This window comes from Biomphalaria glabrata, chromosome 18 (genome assembly GCF_947242115.1).
Source record: "Biomphalaria glabrata chromosome 18, xgBioGlab47.1, whole genome shotgun sequence".
NCBI classification, from domain to species: Eukaryota; Metazoa; Mollusca; class Gastropoda; family Planorbidae; genus Biomphalaria; species Biomphalaria glabrata.
Window position 1 is genome coordinate 17,913,542 of NC_074728.1, and position 24,918 is coordinate 17,938,459.

The following is a 24,918-nucleotide window of genomic DNA, read 5'->3' on the forward strand; positions in this document are numbered from 1 at the left end:
CGATTCATATGCTGATAAGTGGGGTGTGATAGCATTAAAAATAATCATCCCCTAGACATAAAACGTGCCAAACACACGTCACATTTCCCCACCTGTCACATCCACATGACTTTTATTCTTCCCTCACCTCCTAGTCCTTTCGTTCTTACCCTACTATCACACAAACACATGACTCCTACCATGGGATATCTTCAGTTAGTTAAAAACAGCTTTAGTAAAATTTTGGAGCCCCCCCCCCCGCCACTCCCGGGAGGTCGGCAACGAGTTTACAAGGGGGGCACGAAGGCAGTCATTTTCTCTTCTAAGTCAAACAAATCTGCCGTAATGGCCTTGTAGTTATCTATCAAGTAAAAACGATATCATTGAGAATGTCTAGATAAAAATAAATCCTTGAATGAAATGACGTCGTTTCATCTTCTACGTCGGATCTTGCAGACTGTTTTCACAAAAGGCGTCTTCAACAAGATTCATTCAAAAAATTTTTTAAAAGAACAAACATGATTATGTTTTCGCAAATGTGATTCTAGAGTAGGCCCGTCTTTCTTACGTCAGAATACAATATTTCGAGTCGTCACGTTGAAATTAAAAGCCCGACATCAAGTTACGATTACTCTATTGAAGTATTTTTTGCTTGAACAAAAAACAGGCCACTTAGACCCAGAGCACGAGGATGATATTACGACGATCAAGGCCATTACAAACGTAATTTAAGTTTGATCTAAAGTCTTATTAAGAGAATGGGATGTCGTAGTTTCTAGGAGAATAAATTTCTCAATTTCAAAATAGGTCTAAAGGAAAAACGTTAGGCGCAGGGGCTCCGCCCATGACCTTGCTAGGAAGCTACAGCGCTCTCAATGATGACATTGTAACTGACTAACGCTTATATTTGTTGTTGTTGCTGTTATTCCAGTCAGTTATAAACGTTTGAGAAACACTGGTGATTTAACAACCTAGTATTGAGAGCCTATGTATCCTCTCTCTAGTGCTCTCTTATTTTTAAAGATTAGATACTTTGTATTTTCCAGTGAAGTGACACTGCAGGTGAACACATTTGTCTGAGGGACAAAGGGTCAAGCATGTCTAATTAGTCTTGTGACATTGCTGAACCAGTTGTCCCGCTAAATAGGTCAACATTCACTTCGAGTCGAGCATTAATACAGAACATATGTACACGGAAGTGTTTCCGGATCCAGTTACCTCGCACTTGTAGAACGGTTATGTTTAATTAACTCTTTCAAGCCTCTTTCAAAGTGATAACTTATATTAAGCAACACTTTTGCACTCACATATGACTTCATTTTATAAGGGTTTGAAGGAGGGGCGGGGAAAGTAAATATGTGTACACTTTTGAAAGAGAGGTCGTAACAATAACTGGATGTGGAAGGTAGGTCAGACAGTAAAGAGTTAATCGATTTCACAACCTGAACACTAGAAAACGTTACAGATCTACACAGACCTAGTTAAGAAATGCTAACTCTTAGGACCTGAAGCAAAGAATCTCTTGAAAACAACACTCCAGAGCTACATTGTCCTAGATATAGAGTAAAGATGCAATCTTTGTTTTCCTTTGCTTGACTGTTAAGTTCACGTTAAGGGCATTACTCATAAGTATTTTGTTTCTCGTACATTGTCATCAAGTCAAACAAGGAAGTGCTACACAACATTATCGCTTATAGACATTTCCTACACGAGCCGCATCATCACAGTCCATTTGTTCAAAAGTTTGTCTGCACAGTCTATTTGTGCAAATGTTTGTCATCAAAGTCTATTTGTTCAAATGTTTGTCATCAAAGTCTATTTGTTCAAATGTTTGTCATCAAAGTCTATTTGTTCAAATGTTTGCCATCACAGTATATTTGTTCAAATGTTTGTCATCACAGTAAGTTCAAATAGCGCGAATACCCCAAAAATGTTAATTCCACCAACAGAAAATCTTATCAGAAACTTGCATATACATAAAGCCTTTTTTTTTCTTTTACATAATAATGAACGGCATTTCTCTCCTTGAAATCTTTCAATAGTATTTTATGGTTATTTTACAAGGCAGACATTTCACAGTCAACTGATAACTGAGCTACGATAGTGTATCCCATTCTATTGACCTATTACTCCAAGTAAATATCATATTTCTAGCTTACAAACCAGACGAGTGAAATGCCAATGCTGGGTTTCAATAGAAAGTATTTTTATTTTTCTTCCGGGTAAGTGACTGTTTTAATTATTATTATTTTGATTACTTAGAACACTGGTAGGAGATGATGGTTAATTTGTATTGACTCTCAATTTTCTTGTAGAGAAAGGCATATCTATATGAATAGATTTTAAATTATAGCTTTTATATTGCGCTACTTTCATACTTATAGCATGCTCAGAGCGCTTTTGGTCCAATCTCATTTGTGAACCAATAGGGGTATCTGAGAGATGGTTTTCCGCTTTTAGGCACCTCAGTTAACACAACACTGCTCGAGTCGGGTGTCGAACCTCGAGTCCCCTTCACAAGCCAAGTTCAAGCGTACTTAGCCTCTCGACCACACTTCCCACGCTTCAATGCAATCATTGTAAGGCTTTTTTTTTTTCATTCAAGAACGACAATTTTGGCTAAACTTCTTCCGTACAGAAGTGCAACACTTGTTGAAAGTACTTCAAAAGTGACCCAGCATGTGAGGAAAATGTGTGTCAGTGAGTAATATAAGTACATAGCATTGAGTTGCATCATCATCCAATATGCTTGTGGGAGCTGTTAGGTCAGGTCAGTGCCCACCCTTTCTATGTATATATATCACGTCCAAGTCGTGGCCACTCCCCTGCCACAAGTGTCCACCAATGTGCTGACCGTACCTCGGTGCACGTGCATCACCACGATGGAGGGAAACAAATGTTGCGTAAGCATGTCACGTGGGTGAATGGGTAACACGGGAAGCTCCTAACGAGAAAAGGGAGGGGGGGTGACGTTAGCCTCGAGCTAGCCAGTAATGATCAGAGAACAACAGCAGTCGACACTTCCAAGCAACAGTCTGATCGAAGAAGCACTGTATACTTTTAACAATGACGACACAAAAGAGTGGGGAGATATTTAAACACGATGAAGAGAAAAATCTTTCACAAGGGAGGGGGGCGGGGGCAAGGAGACTAATCTAAGCCTTGCTTTTTTTTCCACCGGCTTGTTCTGATTACAACTACATTGACGACATCCTCAACGACGAAAAAATGGTATGTGCACTGCGTGCCTGCTGGGTACAGGGGTGGTGGGGGAGGACTGGGAACGACCTTGTTTATAAACAATGGAGTGCCAGCCCCCAAGGTCAAGCCTAGAAATAGGGTTCTGGTCCAGATAGCACCCATTCATCAGCTGAAACACACACGGGGTTGGAGGATTATGGGTGGTAACAGTCTTCGACGTAGGTAAAAAAAAAAGGGGGGGGGGGAATGGGTCGGGGGAATGTTGCGACCTACAATGTTGTGGGGGAAACGGAGCAATGCGCTAACAAATGTCGGTAAAGGGACTAGAACTTGTTTCTTTCTTTCCACTACAGGCCCGTAAGGCTGGTAGTAACTATTAGAACAACCGATACAATGCCAATTGACTGCCAGACATCAACAGACTTCTGATTTCTTTATATACCGGCCTAGAAACTGTGTTACGAAGACATGGACTCACTGTCTATTATAACAGACACACAGAGGGACTACACACTGGCCTACATCTTGATCTTTTCCCGTTCCTCGTCCAACAAGCAGCGCGGATACAGTCGGACAAAGCAACAAAACACATCTTTAGTTTTTGCCTTCACCTCCACCTATCCGTTGGGGCACCACATAAGATCTGTCAACCGTCTTTCTCCATTCCCTGGATAGGATTTTATTTAATGACAGGCCTATTTGCCTTAAGACACTTAAGTCGATTATTTGGAGACAATATGCCACAGTTGGGGGAACGGGTGAAGGTTGCCTTCAACAAATTTTCAGACTTCTTTTTTTTTAATGTTTTTTTCCAGGAATGGTAGGGTCTTGCGTGTTTTTAAAATGGCGCAACAGTTTAAATGACATGTTACCTTGAAAACAAGATATTACATATGTTAGCAAATTTTGTATTGTGACATTGTCGCGCGGTAAAATGTAGCGCCAAATTTTTAAATATAAAACTATTTAATTTATACAAGAAACATATCCCCTGATATAATTCCGTTGCTATTTTATATTAAGATCTTCCCACGAGAGCTGGTTGATCTGTATTGTAGATGGGAAAAGATACAAGTTATCCAAAGTTGACCATCCCCCTACCCAGCAAAAATAAAATAATTATCAAACTTTTCTGTTATCCAAATTTAAATGTAAAACAGAAACAGAGTTGAAACAGAAGAGTGGTTTCAAAGTTTAAAACTTGGTTAGTTTTGTTTTATTCTACATTTCTTAGATCGGGTCCTGACAATCAGTTTCATTTTCTATGTTTAAATAACAAATGTTTACTTAATCTACAAGCTAAACAGAAATCGTGTAAAATTAGTGATGAATCGGGGAAAAAAACACATTAAAAGTATGCCCTTTTCTTTTGAACAAGTTAGCGTTTTATCTAAAGGCTGATCAAAAGGTATCAATTGTCCACATTCAGCCCCCCCCCCCCAATTAATCAATACCACAAGTGAACACAACAAACTGTAATAATAAGAAAGAAAGGGAAAAAGGCAAGAGGAACACATGATGGCAACGCAGAGGGTATTTAACGGGGGTGACGAGCGAAGGGCTGCAAAGACCATTGGCTGAACTCTCCTCGGAGTGTGTGGGTGCAACTAAAATAATCTTATATATTATAATATCTTATAATATAATAATCTAATACAACATAACGGAGCAACGATTACAAAATAAGTTATTTTGATCACCAAATTAACAACTCCGATTGAGTCAATGAAGTCATGCATACAATTTATAATTAAGAACAGCGTCACCGACTAATAGTTAAAGTGTTGATTTGAAAAGAAAAAGAAAAGTTTAGTCAACCTTTTAAAAACAAGTTAGACCTTTAGTTTTACAGCCAGAACAAAACAAAAGCAAAACAAGAGTGGGGTTAGCATTGCTGTCATTACAATGTTCCCTATTGTGACTCCATAGCCGCTGTTTTACATCGCCCAGCAGAGAGGGGCTTAGAGTACTATAACATTAAGTGGTTCAAATCATTCTAGAACTGAAGGTCAAGACAAACACCTAACTTGTAAGACTGTATTTAGAATTTCAAGAAAGACACACATTCATACTAGTCAACTGACATGTACAGATGAATGCTAGACGGAGGAGTATAAAGCAGAACTACTAAGATAGACCAATCTTGTAGTCACTAAATCTTATAATACATTGAACTTTGCGCGACAAAATGAGATGGCACATGCTATATGATTGGGGGGGGGGGGGGGAAGCGTCTAATATACACATAAACAAGAAGGGGTCTTCCACATTTTTGTCGGTTAACTATAAATAAAAGGGAAAACTGGATTCTGTATTGCATTGTGTAATTTAAATAATTGTCCCCCTCAAAGGGAGTTTTTTTTAGTTTAAAAAAAGAGTACGTATGCATGCATATATGTATGCTTAATTTTAAAATAAAATTGCGATGGCTAAATATTTACACAGCCTCTCCGATAAATCTCGCATTGTTATTCACTCTTCGTTTGCACAGTTGTGTCAAACATAAGAATATAAAAATTATGTAACATGTTTGAACGCGTGCACTACCGGTACTTATTTAGTAAAACTGTGACTTTGTTACACAATGCCGCAAGATTCCAAGACGTGTTCTATATTTAGTCTACATAACATCCACTTTTAAGCTGTCTTACTGACAAGAATAACGAAATAAGGGGGAGGGGGGGATTCATCCCCCGGGGGCGCCCCTGTCATCGTGTCTGAGCTGTGGAGTCGGCGGGATTCCAGAAAAGGATACTCTGAGAGTCTGTTGGCGGTGCAGAAAGAGATGGGGGGTGGGGCGTAAAACGGGTCGATGAGCGAAGCAGTAAGGCAGCCGGCAGTAATTAGGTGAAGAGATCTACGTCCTCACTCGGCTAAACACTGCCAGCGGGGGGGGAACGTCTGTACACACGACAATGGTAGGAGGGGGGGGGGGGAAACAATGATAGATGGAAATAACGACAGAAGAAATGTACCAACAGATAGAACACCACATAAAGATGACAAGGATTAGGAATGGCAATGAGAAAGAAAATTGTCTCGGGGAAAAAGAGAGAGACCAAAGCGATTAAAAAAAAAAGACTTAATGTTGAGTTTCGTAAATGAATCAATCGTTAAATAAAATAAAAGATGGAAAGAAATGAAGTGCGTGCGAGTCGAAGAGAAGAAAGTGTCTGTGTAAAGCAGTGTTTTACAAATGGTGTTCCGAGGAACCCTAGTGTCCCACGAGACCTGAATAAGTGTTCCACGAACTACGAACGAGGAGGTGTAGCCAGGTCTACACGTGAATTAATTGTAAAATATACAATTTGATTTCATTACTTCTTCTCGGCAACGGACAAAAAACTGTTAAACATGACTATGAACTGATGTAGATTTTGACACTGTATTGAACTACAGTTACCGGAGGAACCACCATACATGGTTTCTGATGGAGTTTGTGTAATGTCCCACAACAATTCAGAACAAAGCTCTAAATCTAGATCGTTTACTTTGGTTCCCTACAACCTGTCGGTATGAAGTTTCTTATTACGCTTCAACAAAGTCAAAGTCTACAATCAGGCTTGACGTTATACCAGATTTTAGAATTCTTCTTACCAATATATATCGTTACTGATATCAAAAAGTTATCATCTTCAAGTGCACAAAATCATCAAAAATTTTTCAAACGCTTTTATGTATTTTATTATAGACCTAGTAATATACTTGAAAATAAATAACAACGTAACTTTAGAATATGTATATGAGAATAACATATCCTTGAATCTATTATAGACGTATACGAGTGCAATATTTCTTGACGTAGTTCTAGAAACTAAAATAAGGGAGGGGATGATCGAAATTCTAAAGTTAGTTTCCCATTTCAGACCTTACTATCTATGGGGCAGATGATGTTAAGTTCATCTGCTTTTTTTGGCCAACAGTTAACGAGCAGGGCCAGCCTAACAATCAACCGCATTTTCTTTCCCCAACTAAAGTCAAGTACCCATTAGAGTTGGGCGTACTCGGGGGCACACTAAAAATCCCGAAATTCAAATCCCAGTCTTCATGGAGATTTGAACCCAGAAGGCAAGGTACGGAAGCCAAGCGCATAACCACTCAGCAACCGCCCCCCCCCCATAAATTCTAAAGTAACGTAGCATATTTGGTTCCATGCCCAGATATAAAAATAAAAAATAGAAGAAGATATATTGGGACGAAAAGCCGATATTTATGTTCCGGTACTCATATGATAGAATGCTTTAGAAAAACGAAATTAATTTTACCAATTTCTAATTAAAAATAATAAATGCTTTATAAAAAAAAATGGTGAAAAAGAAAGAAAGAAAAAAAACGTCATAGAAATAAAAATGAACTTCAAATGAAAGTTATTACAATCCGCATTGAATTTTAATGAATATCCTTGTAGCTGGATGGTATCCATTGAGAAGTAGCAAGAACTATATACACAGTGGCTAAAACACAAAAAAGATTGGAAGAAACGAAGACTGGAAGAACTCGTAGGAATACTATCCCATTCACTCAGCAACAACACGTCAAAGCCATCAGAGAGAGAGACAACGGCAGTGGGGGGGGGGGGGGGGGGTTTTATGGGAAGGGGAGGGGTGCGGCATTACGCGCCCCCTACCCCCCATCATTCAAGGCAATACCATCTTATAAGCAGAGACACACCCATTTCATACGCTAGTGATGCAGTGAGATACATGGCGCTGATAGGAAAAGGGGGATGGGGTTTTAAGATGCTTCTGTAAGAGCATTAGCAGCCAGATAAGCAGTTTTCTCATTTCAATATAAACTAGCAGCTCTAGCTTCTCACCCCACCCCCCTGTCACCACCGCCCTGCCATCGCGCTAGCATCTCTCATGCGGTGGTGGATGTCATGTGCTATAGCCCAGCAAAGTGGCGCTGATTTCTCCCCTCCAACTAACGTGGGTTGACAAATACGTGGACACACTTTCGTTCAAGAAATGAGAAAGCAATAAGACAGAGGACAAGGAGCTCATTACGAAAAAGCATTATGTAATCTAAAAGTTCCCCATTCAGACATTGTGGTCTATATAGGGCAAATGACATAAAGATCATCTGTTTCTGTGGCTTACGGTTAACGAGGGTGTCATGTGGCCAGCACAACGACCAACCGCCTTTTCCCCAACTAATGTCAGGTACCCATTAGAGCTTGGTGGACTCAGAGGCGCCCAAAGATCCCAAAATTAAAAATCCAGGATTCGAACCCGGGACCCCCGGTTCGAAAGCCTAGCGCTCTACCGCTCAGCCACCGCGCCCCCATTGTGTAATATAGTCGAAGGGAAAGAAGAAAAAAAAGAAGACAGGAGAAAAGAAGAAATATCTAAGCGAAGTAACCTAACAAAAAAAAAAAAAAAAAAATCTGAGTGAACGAAAGGAAAGAGAGAAAAGAAACAAGAACTATACTATCAGTCAATGGGAGAAAGAAGGGGGTAAGGGACACACAATGTACATGTATTTAACAACACGTCACGAACATCATTTCACCCTCATCACCACTGTTGGAAATATTCACCGCCCAAGTACAGCGATCTCGCCCCCCCCCCACCTCTGACTCTCAACAATAGCCGCCTAACCCCTCTACTTCATGGGATCGCGCGCCACCAGACAAGGGAACCGCTGACCTCACAGCAACATCTTGCAGCCTACTGTCGCCGTGTCCTCACGTTTGACTTACATGCCGGGTGTTACCATGACTGCAGTGCACGAAGCACCTCTCTCCCCCCCCCCCACACACACACACCCTTTTCGCACATTGCTTCATACTGTCAACACTCGCTAACTACTCCATTGACTTGTAAACATCTATGAACAAACCATTCAACCAAAAGACATTAACTACAAGCATACTGAGGCTTAAAAGTGTGTCAAAAACAAAGAAGTGGTGCACTTGAGCCAATTCACAATATAGGGAAGACGTCTGCAGCCCTTGACCCACTAAAAAAAAAAACACCAACAGTAAAATTTGATTTTTAATCGCGCTTTATGTTTTCTATAGACTTTCAGATCGACAACACAATCACAATAACGACTTTTCCCGCCGACACAAAAAACTAAAACAAAAAAGGAGGTAAAAATCACCAATAAGATTCCTTTTAGACTAGGCATTGATGCAATCTTCAGTAGGGCTCTAGGCAATGTCGACAATGTCAACCCCAGGGGACGAAATGTATAAGACTTGACTTACAGGCAAGGTAACGACGATTCGGGGACTCTGAAGAGCTGTAACCAACTAGTTTATTGATTCAACTTTAATACGTCAAGACATCGACTAGCGAGCGTCAGTGACAGCTAATGATCATTGATCTTATATGTTTTATCCTCCAATACGTGTCACGAGACAGCGGCGACATAGTTGAACAACGCGCGAGATTCACATCTGGAGTTCGCATAAATATTCCGACAAGTATGAGTCATACCACTCACGCTTCCAGAACTTTCAGGGATTCTCAAACTCGATAAGAAGGTTTAAATCTGCAATAGGGCGGGGCACTACACGTGGAGATCAAAGTTGTGCTCATGGACCCCATGGTTGAAAGTCTAGAATCAAAATGAGAACTGGACACGGAACACAGATAACAATGGCTACTTGCAACTTAACGACGTCGGCTGGCTGAGCAGTTGTTTCGTTGTACTTAACAGAGATTGACGCCCACCCCACACCCTTTTTTTTCCAGACGATTTCGCTGTACAGTCAGCAATCAAATTTGAAATTTAACATTTTTTATTAGTATCTGGGTTTCCCGGTATGAATTATTTAATCAACAAAATACTGACTCAGCTTCAGCTTAGTAGGACATTTTTTTATTATTAGACCTACCACTTCTATAACTGCGAGAACATTTTGATAAGTTACTGGGTCAACTCTGTGCTCTGAGTACAGACTTATTTACGACATTAAACATGTTTACATGAGCAGAGTTACTCTATGTCTAGAACCACGTGAACTTTCTTGGCTCAATGGTACACGTACTTAGTATTGAAATAGTATTCAAATACCATCGTCAGGCTTAAGCTTATGGCGCTCCTTTGTTGACAACACAAATATGCAGTTGTCGAAAACAGCCAAATAAATTATGAAACAAACAAGGAATCCCAAACAGTAACAGGAATAACAAACAGTAACAATGAACAAGGTTACAAAGATTGTGTGGAAACATACATTCAGAAGTGGTTCACTCAGATAAAAAGACAGGTGTCGATATTTCCCGCAAGAATATCAACAACTATAAATTGCAAACCATCTGCAAACACAACCCTGTCTCCGGAAATACAAAAAGAAGAGACGTGGAGGTATCGAAAGTGTTGCCAATATGATTGTGTTGTTAGACTGAAGACTTGATACCACAGGGTACGGTGAAATGTTATTATTAATATATTGTTAATAATCATGTGTATTATTATTATAGCTTTTATATAGCGCTACTTTCATGCTTATAGCATGCTCAGAGCGCTTTTGGTCCAATCTCATTTGTGGATTATTCAAATAGGTATTAATAGAACAGATGCACTTCAATGTGAACCTGGCCTGATTGATGCTAATAAATGATTATCTAATTGATGGTTTTCGAAAGGGCCAATCTCTCATTCAAGGCCTTAAAGAAGAAACTGTTCCCTTTGATTTTAATCTCTACACTGATTATATTGATACAACATTGCAATCTACATACAATGTATAATATGAAACGCTGCTTATTGCAAGATGTTTTAAATTTTATTCGACTTTCTCTTTTAAAACAAAAGTAAACACTTGATTTAAAAAGTAATAGAAACAAATAATTTAGTAATACACAAATATTTTTTATGAAAATAACGAAAACGTTTGCATGACTTTTTGAAAAAGTATACAGATGGATTACAATTGTTATTAATACAGTGTGGCGTACCTTTTTTTATTCATAGTAAATAATTGTAAAAATGTTGTATTTATATATATATATATATATATATGCTTTCAAATTTTAATCTAGAAAATTAAATGGTTCGATTTCAGAAAAGAAAAAAAAAGAAGCCGTTGCATCCGAACTTTGAAAGCTCTAAAATATCATGGAATCGAATTGTTTCTTACTAGTTTTTGCGAACGGGACAGACGGATGGGACAGACATACCACACAAAACTGACATCGGCTATTACCCTTTCGGGAGCCGCTAATTATGAGACAAACAAGGCAGAGATCACAAACAGTAACAATACATTATGAAACAAACAATCCAGAGATCGAATATAGTAATATACGTAAGTCATAGATCGACTATGCTAATAACATAAGAACATGTCAAGGCGGACACACATTTCGAAATCGCCAAGCACCAAACAATCTAAGAAGTACACGGGACGAAAGATCGATCCAGAGAAAATCTCTCTACGGCAGACGATCGACAACAATCCAATCAAAGTGCGCACGACTGCTTTCAGTTACCCACAGATCAAGTGCCACGCTCCAGAAGCGACGCGATGACTGCATTTAGCAAGAGCCGTGACGCACTCCAGGAGTTGCAGTTCTCGTGAAGGGAGATAATGAACAGTTACTGTTTAGTCAGAACCTTTTACTGAAAGGAATTTCATCAGAATTCTGAGGTGATATTCTTTTAGCAGTCCACCCATTTTCAAGCGACTTTAGAAAACTTTAATAAACCAAGATATTGTATCAGGTTTGAATATTGAAAGAAAAACATTTCATTTACCTATACGACAGGCATCTAAACTGATATAAAGAGTGAAAAAGAGAATTAAATTTGGATGGATACAGGGACGCACTGACGGACAGCGGACAGACAGGCACCCAATAAGTCAAAAACCAAATAAAAATATGAGGGTGACGTGTGATTTTAAACCACGCCTCTCGCACAGAAAATATAGTGAAACTAGTGTACATTTGTTCAGTGAACTTCTCCGAGACCCTTTGGTACAGGGCAAACTGAACATACAGAGTTGACTTAGTGCTTCAATGACGCTCCCCCCCCCCCATTTTTTTTTAAAAAATAAACAATCAAGTCACATTCTTGTTGAGAATATAAAAATAAAATGTACCTTGTTAATCAGCTGTTATATTTGCCAATGCAAGACTTACATTGTAACGGAAGGTTTCTAGTTAAAGGTTTGCAGATACAAGTGAAAGTGTCAAAGTGAAAAAATCTAGTTTAAAGTTTGCAGATACAAATGAAAGTGTCAAAGTGAAAAAATCTATTTTAAAGTTTGCAGATACAAGTGAAAGTGTCAAAGTGAAAAACTCTACTTCAAATTTTGAGACAATGTGACACCCACAGAACAATCAAAAGGAACCGAAAAATTCATGCGCGAACCTTAGAAAGACCAGCATCGCCAGAGATGTGACTCGTATATTAACAGATTGGATGGTGTTCTGGCTTATACACTTGTGGTCACCACGTCTTGTTGATAACAAACCATGTTACCTATTGGACGTCTATATCCAGAATCAAGTCGTATCAACCTTACGCTTCTGTTCTTTTTTTTGGTGGTTGCATGAAGCCCTTATTCCATATAATAAGCAACTAACATTTATTTGCTTAAGTACGTGAATATCCGAGAAACGATTTTTGCATTATTTCTAAACTTTGAAAACTAAAGAACATTACTTTTCTAAGACAGAAAAAAATGATTGGGGCGACTCCCCTTAGAGCCTGAAAAAAAAAGAGTTTACGCACATAAAAATCTATATATGTATAGGTCTGTGAATCGATCAATCGCGGATAAGAATTTATTTCCGGTTTCCGATCTAGATATAATATATAAGTCTATGGTCTAGATCTAAATGCTTATCATTGTTGGTGTCTATGCATTCGCTTGACCAGGTTTCTTTCTCGGGGAGAAGGTGGTGGAGTAAAAAAAAAAATTTAATGTAATATTCATTAATTTTTAAGCGAAAAACAATTGTTCAATAAGTTGCATAAAGGAGGTATAGTGTCTTAAAAAAAATATATTTAAAAAAAAGAACAACCATATCTTATCGACACTTTAGTTTGTACAGCGGATACACCAACAAGCTATTACTGATAATTGTAAGTCATGAATGAAAATCTCCATAATAAGAATGTATTTACGATGCACACATTGGGAAAAAAAACATAAATGTGCAAATAATGAAAACGTCTAGCATAATTTTTTAAAAATGAATTAGCGTTAAAAAATGCGTTTTCTCCACTGTAAAGGTTTACCGAACATTCGCAAAACGTGCGAGTTTATATTGTAAGTAATTGTTTACCAGAGTAGTCTCGCCTCGCACTTCTCGGCACGTGACGGCTGGAAATCAAGGGGAGGCGGGGAGAAGGGTTGCCCAGTTACATCAAACTAAATAATGAACACTCCTGATGCTAGAAAGGGCAAAGCACGGACAGGAAGTCCAGGGTGGAGCGAGAAAAGGTCAATGGTCAAAGAAGACAGGAAAGACGAAGAAGGGGAGATCAGGAACGATAGAATGCCTAAAATAAATACTTCGGTTCAAAGAGATTGAGAGTACTTATGGTGAGGGTTAGTCAAGTCTTTACAAAGAGGAAATACTCCGAACAAGAGGAGCATTTAGATGGTCAAAAGTATATTAGCAACTGTAGTTTGTTGAGGGTTTTTTTTTTAATGGTGGAGGAGGTTAACACATAAGGTTACATCAAGGTGTACACATTCTAATGCTGTTAAGAGGGAACACCTAAACGGACAATACAGAGACGAGACGATTTATATCTGAGGCGTTCTATCCCGTATGAAGATGACCACACCGTGTGTCCAATGTATTTTTGTTTCGGTGAGCTTCAAAGAGAACACGTAACAGAGGTGCCAAAGACATCCCGTGACGTCACTTTACCCTAAGAGATTAGAGGCAGATACTACCCTAAGAGATCAGAGGCAGATACTACCCTAAGAGATCAGAGGCAGATACTATCTTCCAAAAGATGCAGATGACGAAATTTTCAAGACCGCGGCACAGCTGGAGACTCGCAGGAAAGCCAGAGCTGAAGTCGGGGGCACAAAGGCAGACAGTGGCTCGACAACGTGGAACAGCTTAAAGCCCGGGCATGGAGCACAGGATAGAATGGACAGATGTTCTGAAGCAGGCCAGGGCACTCTAAAGATGGTGTGCCATTGGGATGGAAAAAACATTAGAAAATGTTAAAAGCTAACCAAATAAGCTCCCAAGCGGATGATGTCTTTATCTGCGTCAGATTTGACAAATATGTAGGTCACATCTGGTTCTTTACTACTTAGTAGCAATGGTCGGTGCGGCATTGTGGAACCTTCAGACAGGTCTTAAGGTGAAGAGCTTCCGGTCCACGCCTGTCTGTTAGGAGAAATCATTCCTAACGAACAACGGGATAAAGAGGCCGAACAACGGGGTAAAGAGGCCGAACAACGGGATAAAGGGGCCGCTTACAAGCTCCTACTTCCTCAAGGCTGTATTCCCCGATGGTGGCTGAGTGGCTAAGCACCTGCGACTTTGGGTTCGAATCTCGGTGAAGACTGAGATTTTGAATTTTTTAAATTATTGTGTGAACGAAACGTGAACGATTTGTCGGTGAACGAATTGTCGTGTGCCCGTTTCTTGTGTTCTCTCACATAACTATGTCATCAATCGTTTAAGTTTTCTTTTTATCTTTTCTTCCACACACATTGAAAACACTGTTATTCATTTGTAAGAAATAACTCTTCAATGAGCCTTTGTTTGCCCCATTGTATTCGCCTTTATGCCATACAACAAAATACATGTTAAATCAACAAATCTATACAAGAGCCATATAAAGTGATGAGGCCAATGATTTTGCATGACGCTACAGCCATTATTGTTACAGACGTCGGAGAGGCAATCTCATATTACGTTAAGTAATCTATATCCTATGACAACTGTCGTGACCAGTTAATGTCTACGCGCGGTCTTGTGATAGCGGTGGGTAGTAATCCGTCCACAAAGGCGGGCACGCCCTCTTGTTGCTACACGGGCGCAGAGACAACAGAAACAATAGATAGTGTACGATGGCACACATCTGTATGTAAACAGGAACTGGGCTACTAGGCAAACACGGAGAATTGTACTGGTTATACTTTCAAATAATTATTTAAAAGAAGACAGACCAACAATACAACTTATATTCAATATTGATGACAGACACACTATTTTCACTATTGTTGATATTCCGAAATAGTGCCGAGCTGGTTTATGTCACTTTGAAATCTATGGAGAATTCTGGCTGTACAATACAATGTTTTGAAGTCAAGACAGGATTTTTTGGAGGCCCATGTCCCCCTTTTACAAGGCTTAATAAAAAAATGTGCTTAATGCTATTACAAAACAGATCCACGAACACGTCACAATGCGAGGAAGAAGTAAAGCGTATTACTTTTCATTGGAATTTTTTTTTTTTTTTTGCAAATGAAACATGCTTTAAAATATTACACAGTAAATATGGTTTTAATAATTATAGGATCAGTCAGATTGCGGTGTTCGTAATTGTACTTTTTTTTTTTTTACAAAGCTTATATCAACTCTGTCTGTCTGGTAAAAAGTTTGTACATGCTATTATCCAACACCCAATCTCGAATCAAGTTGAAAATTTGTACAATTATTTCCTTTACCTGACAACACAGGAATCAATAAAAAAAAATTAATTAACCAATTAGTTAATTCACTATTGGTAATTGATTATTTTGTTTAGTATCTCAAACAAGGGAAAGAAATTGTACTTGACTGAAGTGGTGATAAAAACTGAATTACTACCCTTTATAGATCGCCGCTTGAAAGTAAGTTTGGAACAATCCTCTATTTTCATAAGCTCTTCACTATCAGAGCGTTTAGAATGTCGGCTTGAGCCATTCATGTAGTTCCACCCCCTTTTTAAACATATTTTTTTTTATAAATGCTTTTAAAAAGCGATAATGGTCAAATTCATAGAGTTATTTCTTTTTTCTTCACCCCCTCCCCATGTTCCCAACTGGTCCAGATAAGTCATTGAGCTAAATGCATGAAGTAGCGCTAAAAAGAAATTGGTAAAACTATTTCTAATCGCACAGATGTATTGTTGTTAGTCTAACTCTGTTAAAACTTTGATGACACGACAGATCCAAACTAATTGACAAAATAACACTTCGTATAAGCTTTGTTTGTTGTTGTTTTATAAGTATTTTTTGTTTTTTTTTTCTTGTTACTCTTGTTACCGCCTTCCCATAAGACATACCCCCGGGCCGCCGCACAGTTAGCAATGCCGCTATTTCGGACAGGAGTGAGGGGTCTTCCATGAATCAACCAGGTCAAAATAAAATAAAAAAATTCTATTTAAAAAAAGTAAAATTTTATTTCTGAAGTATTTTCTGGCCATTTTACGTACCCATCCTTACACAAGCGCGGCCATTGACAAGGATGCTATTGTTTTGGGCAGGAACCACACAAACATAGCAAACTATTGAGACTACATGTGGCCCCTAAGCTACGAAACGGTTGAGAGACACTGCAGAGAAATCCACAGCAGTACTGATAAAAACAAACAAGTTTGCTCATCAGCACAGCTCATATCGTTGATCAGTTGGTGAAAAACACAAACAGAGAGATGAGAATCATGAGTTCATTCCTGTTTGTTTTTTTTTCTAATAGCCCCGCAATTAATGCTGGCAATCACTTGGGTATTTACTTCAAGAGTATCAGGCCACCACCTGGGGTTAAGGGCGAGTCCAACAAATTGCGTCAGAAGATGTTTGTCTCGGCCAGGCATTATCTATATAAACACAAGAATCAAGGAAAAGAAAAAGCGTGGAGTGGCCGGGGAAGACAACATGTTTACACTGAGAAGCATATAGACAGGGAACAGGGTTGTTTGTTTTTTTTTAGAAGCTCAAGAGTGAGCTAATTGGCTATGATACTTACACTGTAGTTGTATCATTTAGTCAATTTACCGACATGATAACATCTCTACATGAAATAACCATTAAATTCAAATGTGCAGCAAAAAGATTAAATCCAAGAAAGAAAAGTCCAACCAGATATCATATGATAGACAACACATATGAGATAAAATAAGAATCTAACTCTACAGTAACAAGAGTAGACAACTAGGTAAAAAAAATATTTTAAAAAATTAATGAATTTCATTATAAAAAAAAACGAAAGAAAAAATTGTTATGTGCATAAAACAATGGTAAAGAGTCCCATAAAACAATGGTAAAGAGTCCCATAAAACAATGGTAAAGAGCCCCATAAAACAATGGGTAAAGAGCCCCATAAAACAATGGTAAAGAGTCCCATAGAACAATGGGTAAAGAGCCCCATAAAACAATGGTAAAGAGTCCCATAAAACAATGGTAAAGAGTCCCATAAAACAATGGTAAAGAGTCCCATAAAACAATGGTAAAGAGCCCCATAAAACAATGGGTAAAGAGCCCCATAAAACAATGGTAAAGAGTCCCATAGAACAATGGGTAAAGAGCCCCATAAAACAATGGTAAAGAGTCCCATAAAACAATGGTAAAGAGTCCCATAAAACAATGGTAAAGAGTCCCATAAAACAATGGTAAAGAGCCCCATAAAACAATGGGTAAAGAGCCCCATAAAACAATGGTAAAGAGTCCCATAGAACAATGGGTAAAGAGCCCCATAAAACAATGGTAAAGAGTCCCATAAAACAATGGTAAAGAGTCCCATAAAACAATGGTAAAGAGTCCCATAAAACAATGGTAAAGAGCCCCATAAAACAATGGTAAAGAGCCCCATAAAACAATGGGTAAAGAGCCCCATAAAACAATGGTAAAGAGTCCCATAAAACAATGGTAAAGAGTCCCATAGAACAATGGGTAAAGAGCCCCATAAAACAATGGGTAAAGAGACCCATAAAACAATGGTAAAGATCCCAATAAAACAATGGGTAAAGAGCCCCATAAAACAATGGTAAAGAGTCCCATAAAACAATGGTAAAGATCCCAATAAAACAATGGTAAAGAGCCCCATAAAAACAATGGTAAAGAGCCCCATAAAACAATGTAAAGAGTTCCATAAAACAATGGTAAAGATCCCAATAAAACTAAGGTAAAGAGCCACATAAAACAAACGGAAAGAGCCCCATAAAACAAATGGAAAGAGTCCCATAAAACAATGGTAAAGAGCCCTATAAAACAATGGTAAAGAGCCCCATAAAACAATGGTAAAGATCCCCATAAAACAATGGGAAAGAGCCCCTTAAAACAATGGTAAAGAGCCCCATAAAACAATAATAAAGAGCCCCATAAAACAATGGTAATGAGACCCACAAAAAAATAATTTCATCCATGGGAAAGTTTGTACATCACAGCATGAGAAACTTCAGACTACACCAGGTTATACTACACCATTAAAAAAGTTCCCTCTGTGGCGATTGTAGATTAATTACTGTTGGGTCCTATTTGAAAGAATATAAATCACAGTAGACCTTCATAGAAAATGTTCAATCACATCTTGATTCTGTTAGGAATATGTGTAAAATCAAAGCTGGGTTTCATTAGGAAAGTTGTAAATCACAGTAGGTTTCCATTGGGCAATGAGTCAATCACAACTGTGTTCATTTAGGTAATGAGTCAATCACAGCTGGGCTACAGTAGGAAATGAGTTAATCACAGCTGGGTTTCAGTAGGAAATAATCTAATCACAGATGGACTCCATTAGACAATGAGTTAATCACAGCTGCTCTGCATTTAAGTAGGAAATGAGTAAATCACAGCTGGGTTCTTACAGCCATGTTAGGTTATGTACAATAAACCTCAGTCGATAAAAATGATCTTACCTTTTTATATGATACAATGCCAGATTTATCCACTCTCCGATGTCCTATCTTTCTGTCCTTGTCCCGTAATGAATAACCCAGAGAGTTAGCCTGCAGAAAAGATTTGATTGTTTTAATTGTATATACAGATGAGTATAGGAAATGTTGATGCTCACTTGTAATAAAAAATTGTTCAGACTGATCATCTAAAATCTAAGATTAAGTTATTAAGACCAACTTAGAAATGCTCTAGAACGCAACTGGACATTCTATTGGATATAACTTGTAACCAGGGGAAGTAGACAAAGATATCTGATTGAGAACTACAAAATTGAGTGTCTGCAATTCTGATTTGAGGCATGGTGACTGAGTGGTTAAGCCTTCTGAATCCGAAGGTCCAGGTTCAAATCCAGTTGATGACCGGGATTTTTATTGTCAGGATCTTTAAGGCGCCTCTCAGTCCACCAAGTTCTGATGGGAAGCTGATATTAGTTGAGGAAACGTAAAGGCAGTTGGTCATCATGCTGGCCACATGACACCCTCGTTAACCATAGGCCACAGAAACAGATAACCTTTACATCATCTGCCTCATAGATCACACAGTAAAAGGGAACTTTTTTTTATTACTTTTTACAATTCTAATAAAGATCCTAGTTAAAGAATGTTGTTCTAAGTATGTCAACATAACTTTGCCTCCTATCTTTTGAAAAGACAAGATCAAATCATAAAACACTTACAAAACTTTAATTAGACACTGCTAAATACAACTTGAAATTGAAATTTCATGCTAATACATAAAGGAAACAATCACAGAGGACCTCTATTTTTTTTTAACAATGTCGCACAAAGACCTTCTATAATAAAATTAATTGTTCTAAACATAATTTATGAATAAAAATGTGAATTTTTTTTTTTACTATTAAATTTAGATATATATATCATATATGAGATCAACCTTTTTCTAAACATAAACCAATTAAATTTGTAATTGTATTTTGTAAATATTTGTTTCGTGTGTGTTTATTTGAAATGGTAAGAAAAAAGTAGTACCTACCTCTGTTCTGTTTTCGTCATTGTCTGAAAAACAATAAAACAATATCAATTAATAAAATGCAAACATAAAGATTTAAATATAAAAAACGAAACACCCTTGGACTAAGTGGTTTCTTCTTTCTTTTAAAGTTTAAATAAATAAATATTCCTCCTATCAAATGATCACAATTAAAAATAAGTGTGTGTATATATATTGAGACTGAAAGAATAACTGTATACATAAAATTACACAGCAAAAAACCTAACCTAAAGTACTAAAGGTCATTTTTAGTTTTATTCACTCATTTAAAACTAAGAAACCCAGCAACAAGGAGCCCAAAAATGAACAGAATGATGATTAATCAAGAAAGTATCTAAAAAGAATTGTATTTTATTTTCTTGACCGTGTCATGATTTTAAAAAATGTAGACAAGGGAATTTGTTTTTACTTAAAGCTAGCAAGTGGCCCCTGTTAAACTAACTCATGCCTGAATGGCATGTCTGTTGTCCAGCTACACAAATTGTTTTTTAAACAATTTAAAAAACTGATTATATTTAAGTATAATCAGATTGAAAAACTAAGTGAAAACTTTTGGAAGATCATTGCTAGCTGTTGCACCTACAATCAAATGTTTATATTTCATTACAATCTCTTGACCAAAACAGAGAAAAATTGGTCATAAAAAAAAACATTAAAAAAATTATTTTCTAATATTACGGAGGTTACAATTAGACTGATCAAATTACATTAATAATTTTTTTACTCTTTAAAAAAATTGTTTTGTATAACATACTTTTTACAAATCACAAATACATGTAAAAATTTTATGTATTATATAATTAGAGTTAGCTTTAAAAGAAAATATATTAAGAAAAATTCTGTAACGTAAATTGATCATTGATAATTATAAAATTCAATATTCAACAAAATTCCCAAAGAATAAGTAATATAAAGAATTATTTCTGAATGCCAGGGAAAACTGTGACAAACCAAGAGTGCAATAGCTTTTTAATGTACCAACAGACAGATTATATTTGTAAAAAGTATTTTACACAAAGAGATTTTCTTTCATTTGAGGCAATCATTGCATTATATCTACAGCTTATCAGCATTCAGGAATATGAAGAAATTTTGAAACCATACTGAAACTATTTTTTAAAAAACTAACACAATTTTGTTACTCAGGTTTGAGGCAGACTCCACGCATTCAGATTAAACTAGGTTAATTAAAAAAACAGTGAAAAAGCAAAATTTTTTTATTTCTTTGATGTTTTTTTTATTTTAGGATTGTACGTTATTGAGATGTACGCTAAACGAATTTTAACATATAATTTTGAAATACTTTTAGTCATTGGAAAAAAATCATAATTCAAAGAATCCTTTACTTGTCTGACATAAGCATCAAGACATTTCTTTTTTTAATCACAGAGAAATTTTTAAAATTTCACTATCACCATAACAGTTTAACTAAATAAATTGAAAACAAATTTAACAGTGATTTCTGAATTTCTGCATCAAACCTGAGCATAAGCAAAGCGATGGATATAGGCTCAAATGGAGAAATGGATTATGGGGGAATGGAATGATGAGATCATCGAGAGCATAAGAAATTTCAGTCATGTCTGCAAAACAATGGATTTTAAAATGGCTTATTACCGTCAAGTTAAAAGATGAACATAAATAAAACACAATGGTTCACCAAGTAAGATTCATTAGGACTTTATAGAGAAGTTAAAGTAATTCTTTAGCATCCTGAACACAGAGATTTGAACCGAAGACCCCTTCAGATCAGGGTGTCCTAAAACCAGCACAAAGACATACTAACTTTATTTTCCCCAACAAAAATGTCATGTGCCCATAAAAATTGTGTGTGAATTTATGGGCGTCCTAAAGATCATGAAGCTGAATAGTCCTCACCTAGATTCTATTCAAGACCCTCAGTCCGGAAGCCAAGCGGTAGATGAAGAGTTTTTCTGGTTGGTACACATAAATTAATTTAGATTATTACAAATAGTAAGTGGGCACTTTGCACTAAAAATATATTTCATTTGCTGAAGTGTTGATGAGTCATTTGGCATTAAAAGTTAATATTTGATGTACTACATGTATCATAAAAATGGTATTTGTAGCCTGCATCGCCATATATTTGCTTTGATGTATGTTTACACAGAGCCAGGTCTTGATTAGTGAGCCACATTGTGGTTATCATCGTTAGCTAGTGTTAGAGCAACATCATGAGCAAAAATCAGGTCTATACTATGGTGTCAAAGTGGTGGGCCATTAGGTTTATTTTATGGTGTCAAAGTGGTGGGCCATTAGGGTGTACATAAGCGTATGTGGAGATGCCTTCACATTTAACGTAGTGTACATTTTATATAGCTAATTTTGCATATAACATAAAGATTCACCATTCATCTGTGCACATTATTATATTTAATTACTAAAATATATTTTATTTGTTGAAGTGTTGAAGAATCATTTGGCATTAAAAGTTGATATTTATTTTTTCTCTTGTCACAGCTGTTAGTGCATTAGCTCTTCAAGTTGGGGAATTTATTAAATTAAATGCATTAAATTCATCCCCTAATTAAATTTTTCTGCAACCCACCTTGACAATGTTGATTAAGTGACAAACAGATTGTAAATGAACACACCTTTTTGTTTATCTAGCCATACGTGCTTATCCAAATTAAAAAAAAAAACAATATTAAAAATTTTTTTTTTTTTTAACAATAGTTAGTCGATAGTAATTAAGAGTGAAATAATCACTTTTACAAAAGCTACTCCGTTGTATAAAGAACTGTTGTATATATATATAATATATAGAAAACACGTTAAGAATAGAAAAGTAGGTCACAGGTCCCTGGAATGTGAGAAATAATGATGTCAATATGACCATCGTAGCCTGTACACGACTAGAACTACAAGATCTCATGGCTTATTAAAAATTTATTGGAAGAATAAACAAACAAAAAAACACAAATATTTAACACTCAATGAATCATGCAAACATAAAATATATGTCTAAAAGTCATTGCATTTAAGTCACAATCCCAGTACCCCAGTTAAGGTAGAACTTTTGTGTTGTTTTGTATGTATTTCTGCTGAATTTGAACATAATCTTCATGTCAGGCAATATGCCTGGGCATCTTAAAATTAAGCTAATAATAATTTAGCATTAAAATCTGAGTTTATCGGTGCCAAAATATAGAGAATATAAAATAAATTTTGGTATGAAATCAAAGTGTGAAAATTTTTTCTTATAAGAATAATGATACATATGACTTCGTCAAATATAATAACAAATATACATTACAAATTGTAAATAGATTAGAGTAAGATTATATCCTAGATTCTCCATAAGCTAGAGAATGTTTCCTGATATTTATGTTATATGTCAAACTATTATCAAATAATGTGCACCCTAAAAATGCAAGCTTTGAATATTCAGACTAATCAACTTTATCTAATTCTAATAGGTCTATAATAATCTATAATTGTATCATTATGAAAAACAAACTTTACTACAATAACTACATCTATATTAGTATTTATAATATATCTAATTATAAACTAGATCTAAATTCTAGATCTACTACAAGATTCTATAATAATAATACATTTCTATAAGAGAAGTTGTCATTATCATCATTATCTATATTTATAGATCTATAATTATAATAATTATAATATATTATATCTGAACTAGGTCTATAACTATAGATTATATCTAAACATTCTAGAGTCTGGAAATAGTCTAGATCTAAATTTTCTTTGTAAATCATAATCATAAGTGATCAGTGACTAGTCAAGTCTACTATTTACTTGACTAGTCCAAAGTAAAGTAACTAGCGTTAGAGTTTACTAGAGTAGTAGATTATATTTTAGATGTCTAAAACTAGGTCTACCTAGGACCGCTATATATAATATAGGTAGTCTATACTACTAATAATTAAATAATAGTAATGGTAATACTAGTGACTAGATCTAGAATTCTAGTCATAAATATAACTACACTCTACTTGAGTTAACTCTACTTCAACACTTGCTTGTCACACTGGACTAACTAGAGACTTCTAATAGAAGACTAAGACTAAGTCTAAGGCTACTAACTAACTAAAGTCTAAGAGTACTAATCTTAAATCAAGAGTGACAATACTGTCAAGGGAGTAGATCTTGTCTTTAGTCTGACTCTTTGTACTTTGTCGTAGAACTTAGTAGAAGTCTTGGATTAAAGTTAAGAGTAGAAATAGAGATTTTAGTAGAGGGAGTAGTCTAGAGTCTGTCTAGGTCTAGACTAGACTTACTTAGATCTAGAATCTGAGTTAGACTAGTGATTCTAGATCATTTCTAAATCTAGATCAACTGTATTAAAGTAATTTGTCAAATTAGAGTCTTTTTTTTTTTGTAATTGTAAAACTAAAATCACCTTCACCGTCTTGGTCGAAATCTTGGCCACTAAAAGCCTCTGAGACATGGGAGGCCGAGTCAGACAGTGGGGCGGCTGCGGCCATTTTGCTCATTTACTGTTAATTATTTCTGTATTTTAAACAATCGAAATTATGTTATTCCCCAGCGAGATAATCCACTATGCGAATTTACCGTTACTACATGATTTAAATTGTAATTATTAAAATTTCATTTAATTTGGTCTACTCTTAGCTCTAATCGAGTATAGTATAGGACTAATTCACACAAAATTTGTATGTTGATTTCTAAACTTTCACTGCGCATGGTCTAAGTCCCGGAAGTAAACATAACTAACCTATGGCTTCCGCATTCTTTCACATTTTTTTTTTTTTTTTTACCGTGAACTATGTGTTACTTTCTCTTTCTACCAAATTATTATGGTCCAAAGAAAATTAATTCTATGCTCCTGGTCCATTGGTAGTAGTTTTAAAGGGAAAAAGTGTATTTTCAGGCGGCCCACATTTTAGTGCCATCTACACATACTG

At 36.5% G+C, this 24,918-nt stretch overlaps 1 protein-coding gene across 14 annotated transcripts in view; it reads right to left on the reverse strand.

The window, feature by feature from the left end:
- The window catches only part of LOC106061274 (phosphatidylinositol 4-phosphate 5-kinase type-1 alpha-like), a 90,133-nt gene extending 65,431 nt beyond the window's left edge, over nt 1-24,702 (reverse strand). For 4 of the 14 annotated variants that reach the window (XM_056017556.1, XM_056017548.1, XM_056017547.1 and 1 more), the window contains exons 1-3: nt 21,484-21,761; nt 19,985-20,007; nt 18,952-19,041 (exon numbers count right to left, since the gene is read on the reverse strand). In XM_056017556.1, coding sequence (XP_055873531.1) covers nt 18,952-19,041; nt 19,985-20,007; nt 21,484-21,583 — 213 coding nt within the window. In that variant the 5' untranslated portion in view covers nt 21,584-21,761. Of the gene's footprint in view, nt 1-18,951; nt 19,042-19,984; nt 20,008-21,483; nt 21,770-24,392 lie in introns of those variants that run through there. The other 10 variants (XM_056017554.1, XM_056017544.1, XM_056017545.1 and 7 more) reach the window with 9 other exon arrangements.
- Between the last annotated feature and the right edge of the window lie 216 nt (nt 24,703-24,918).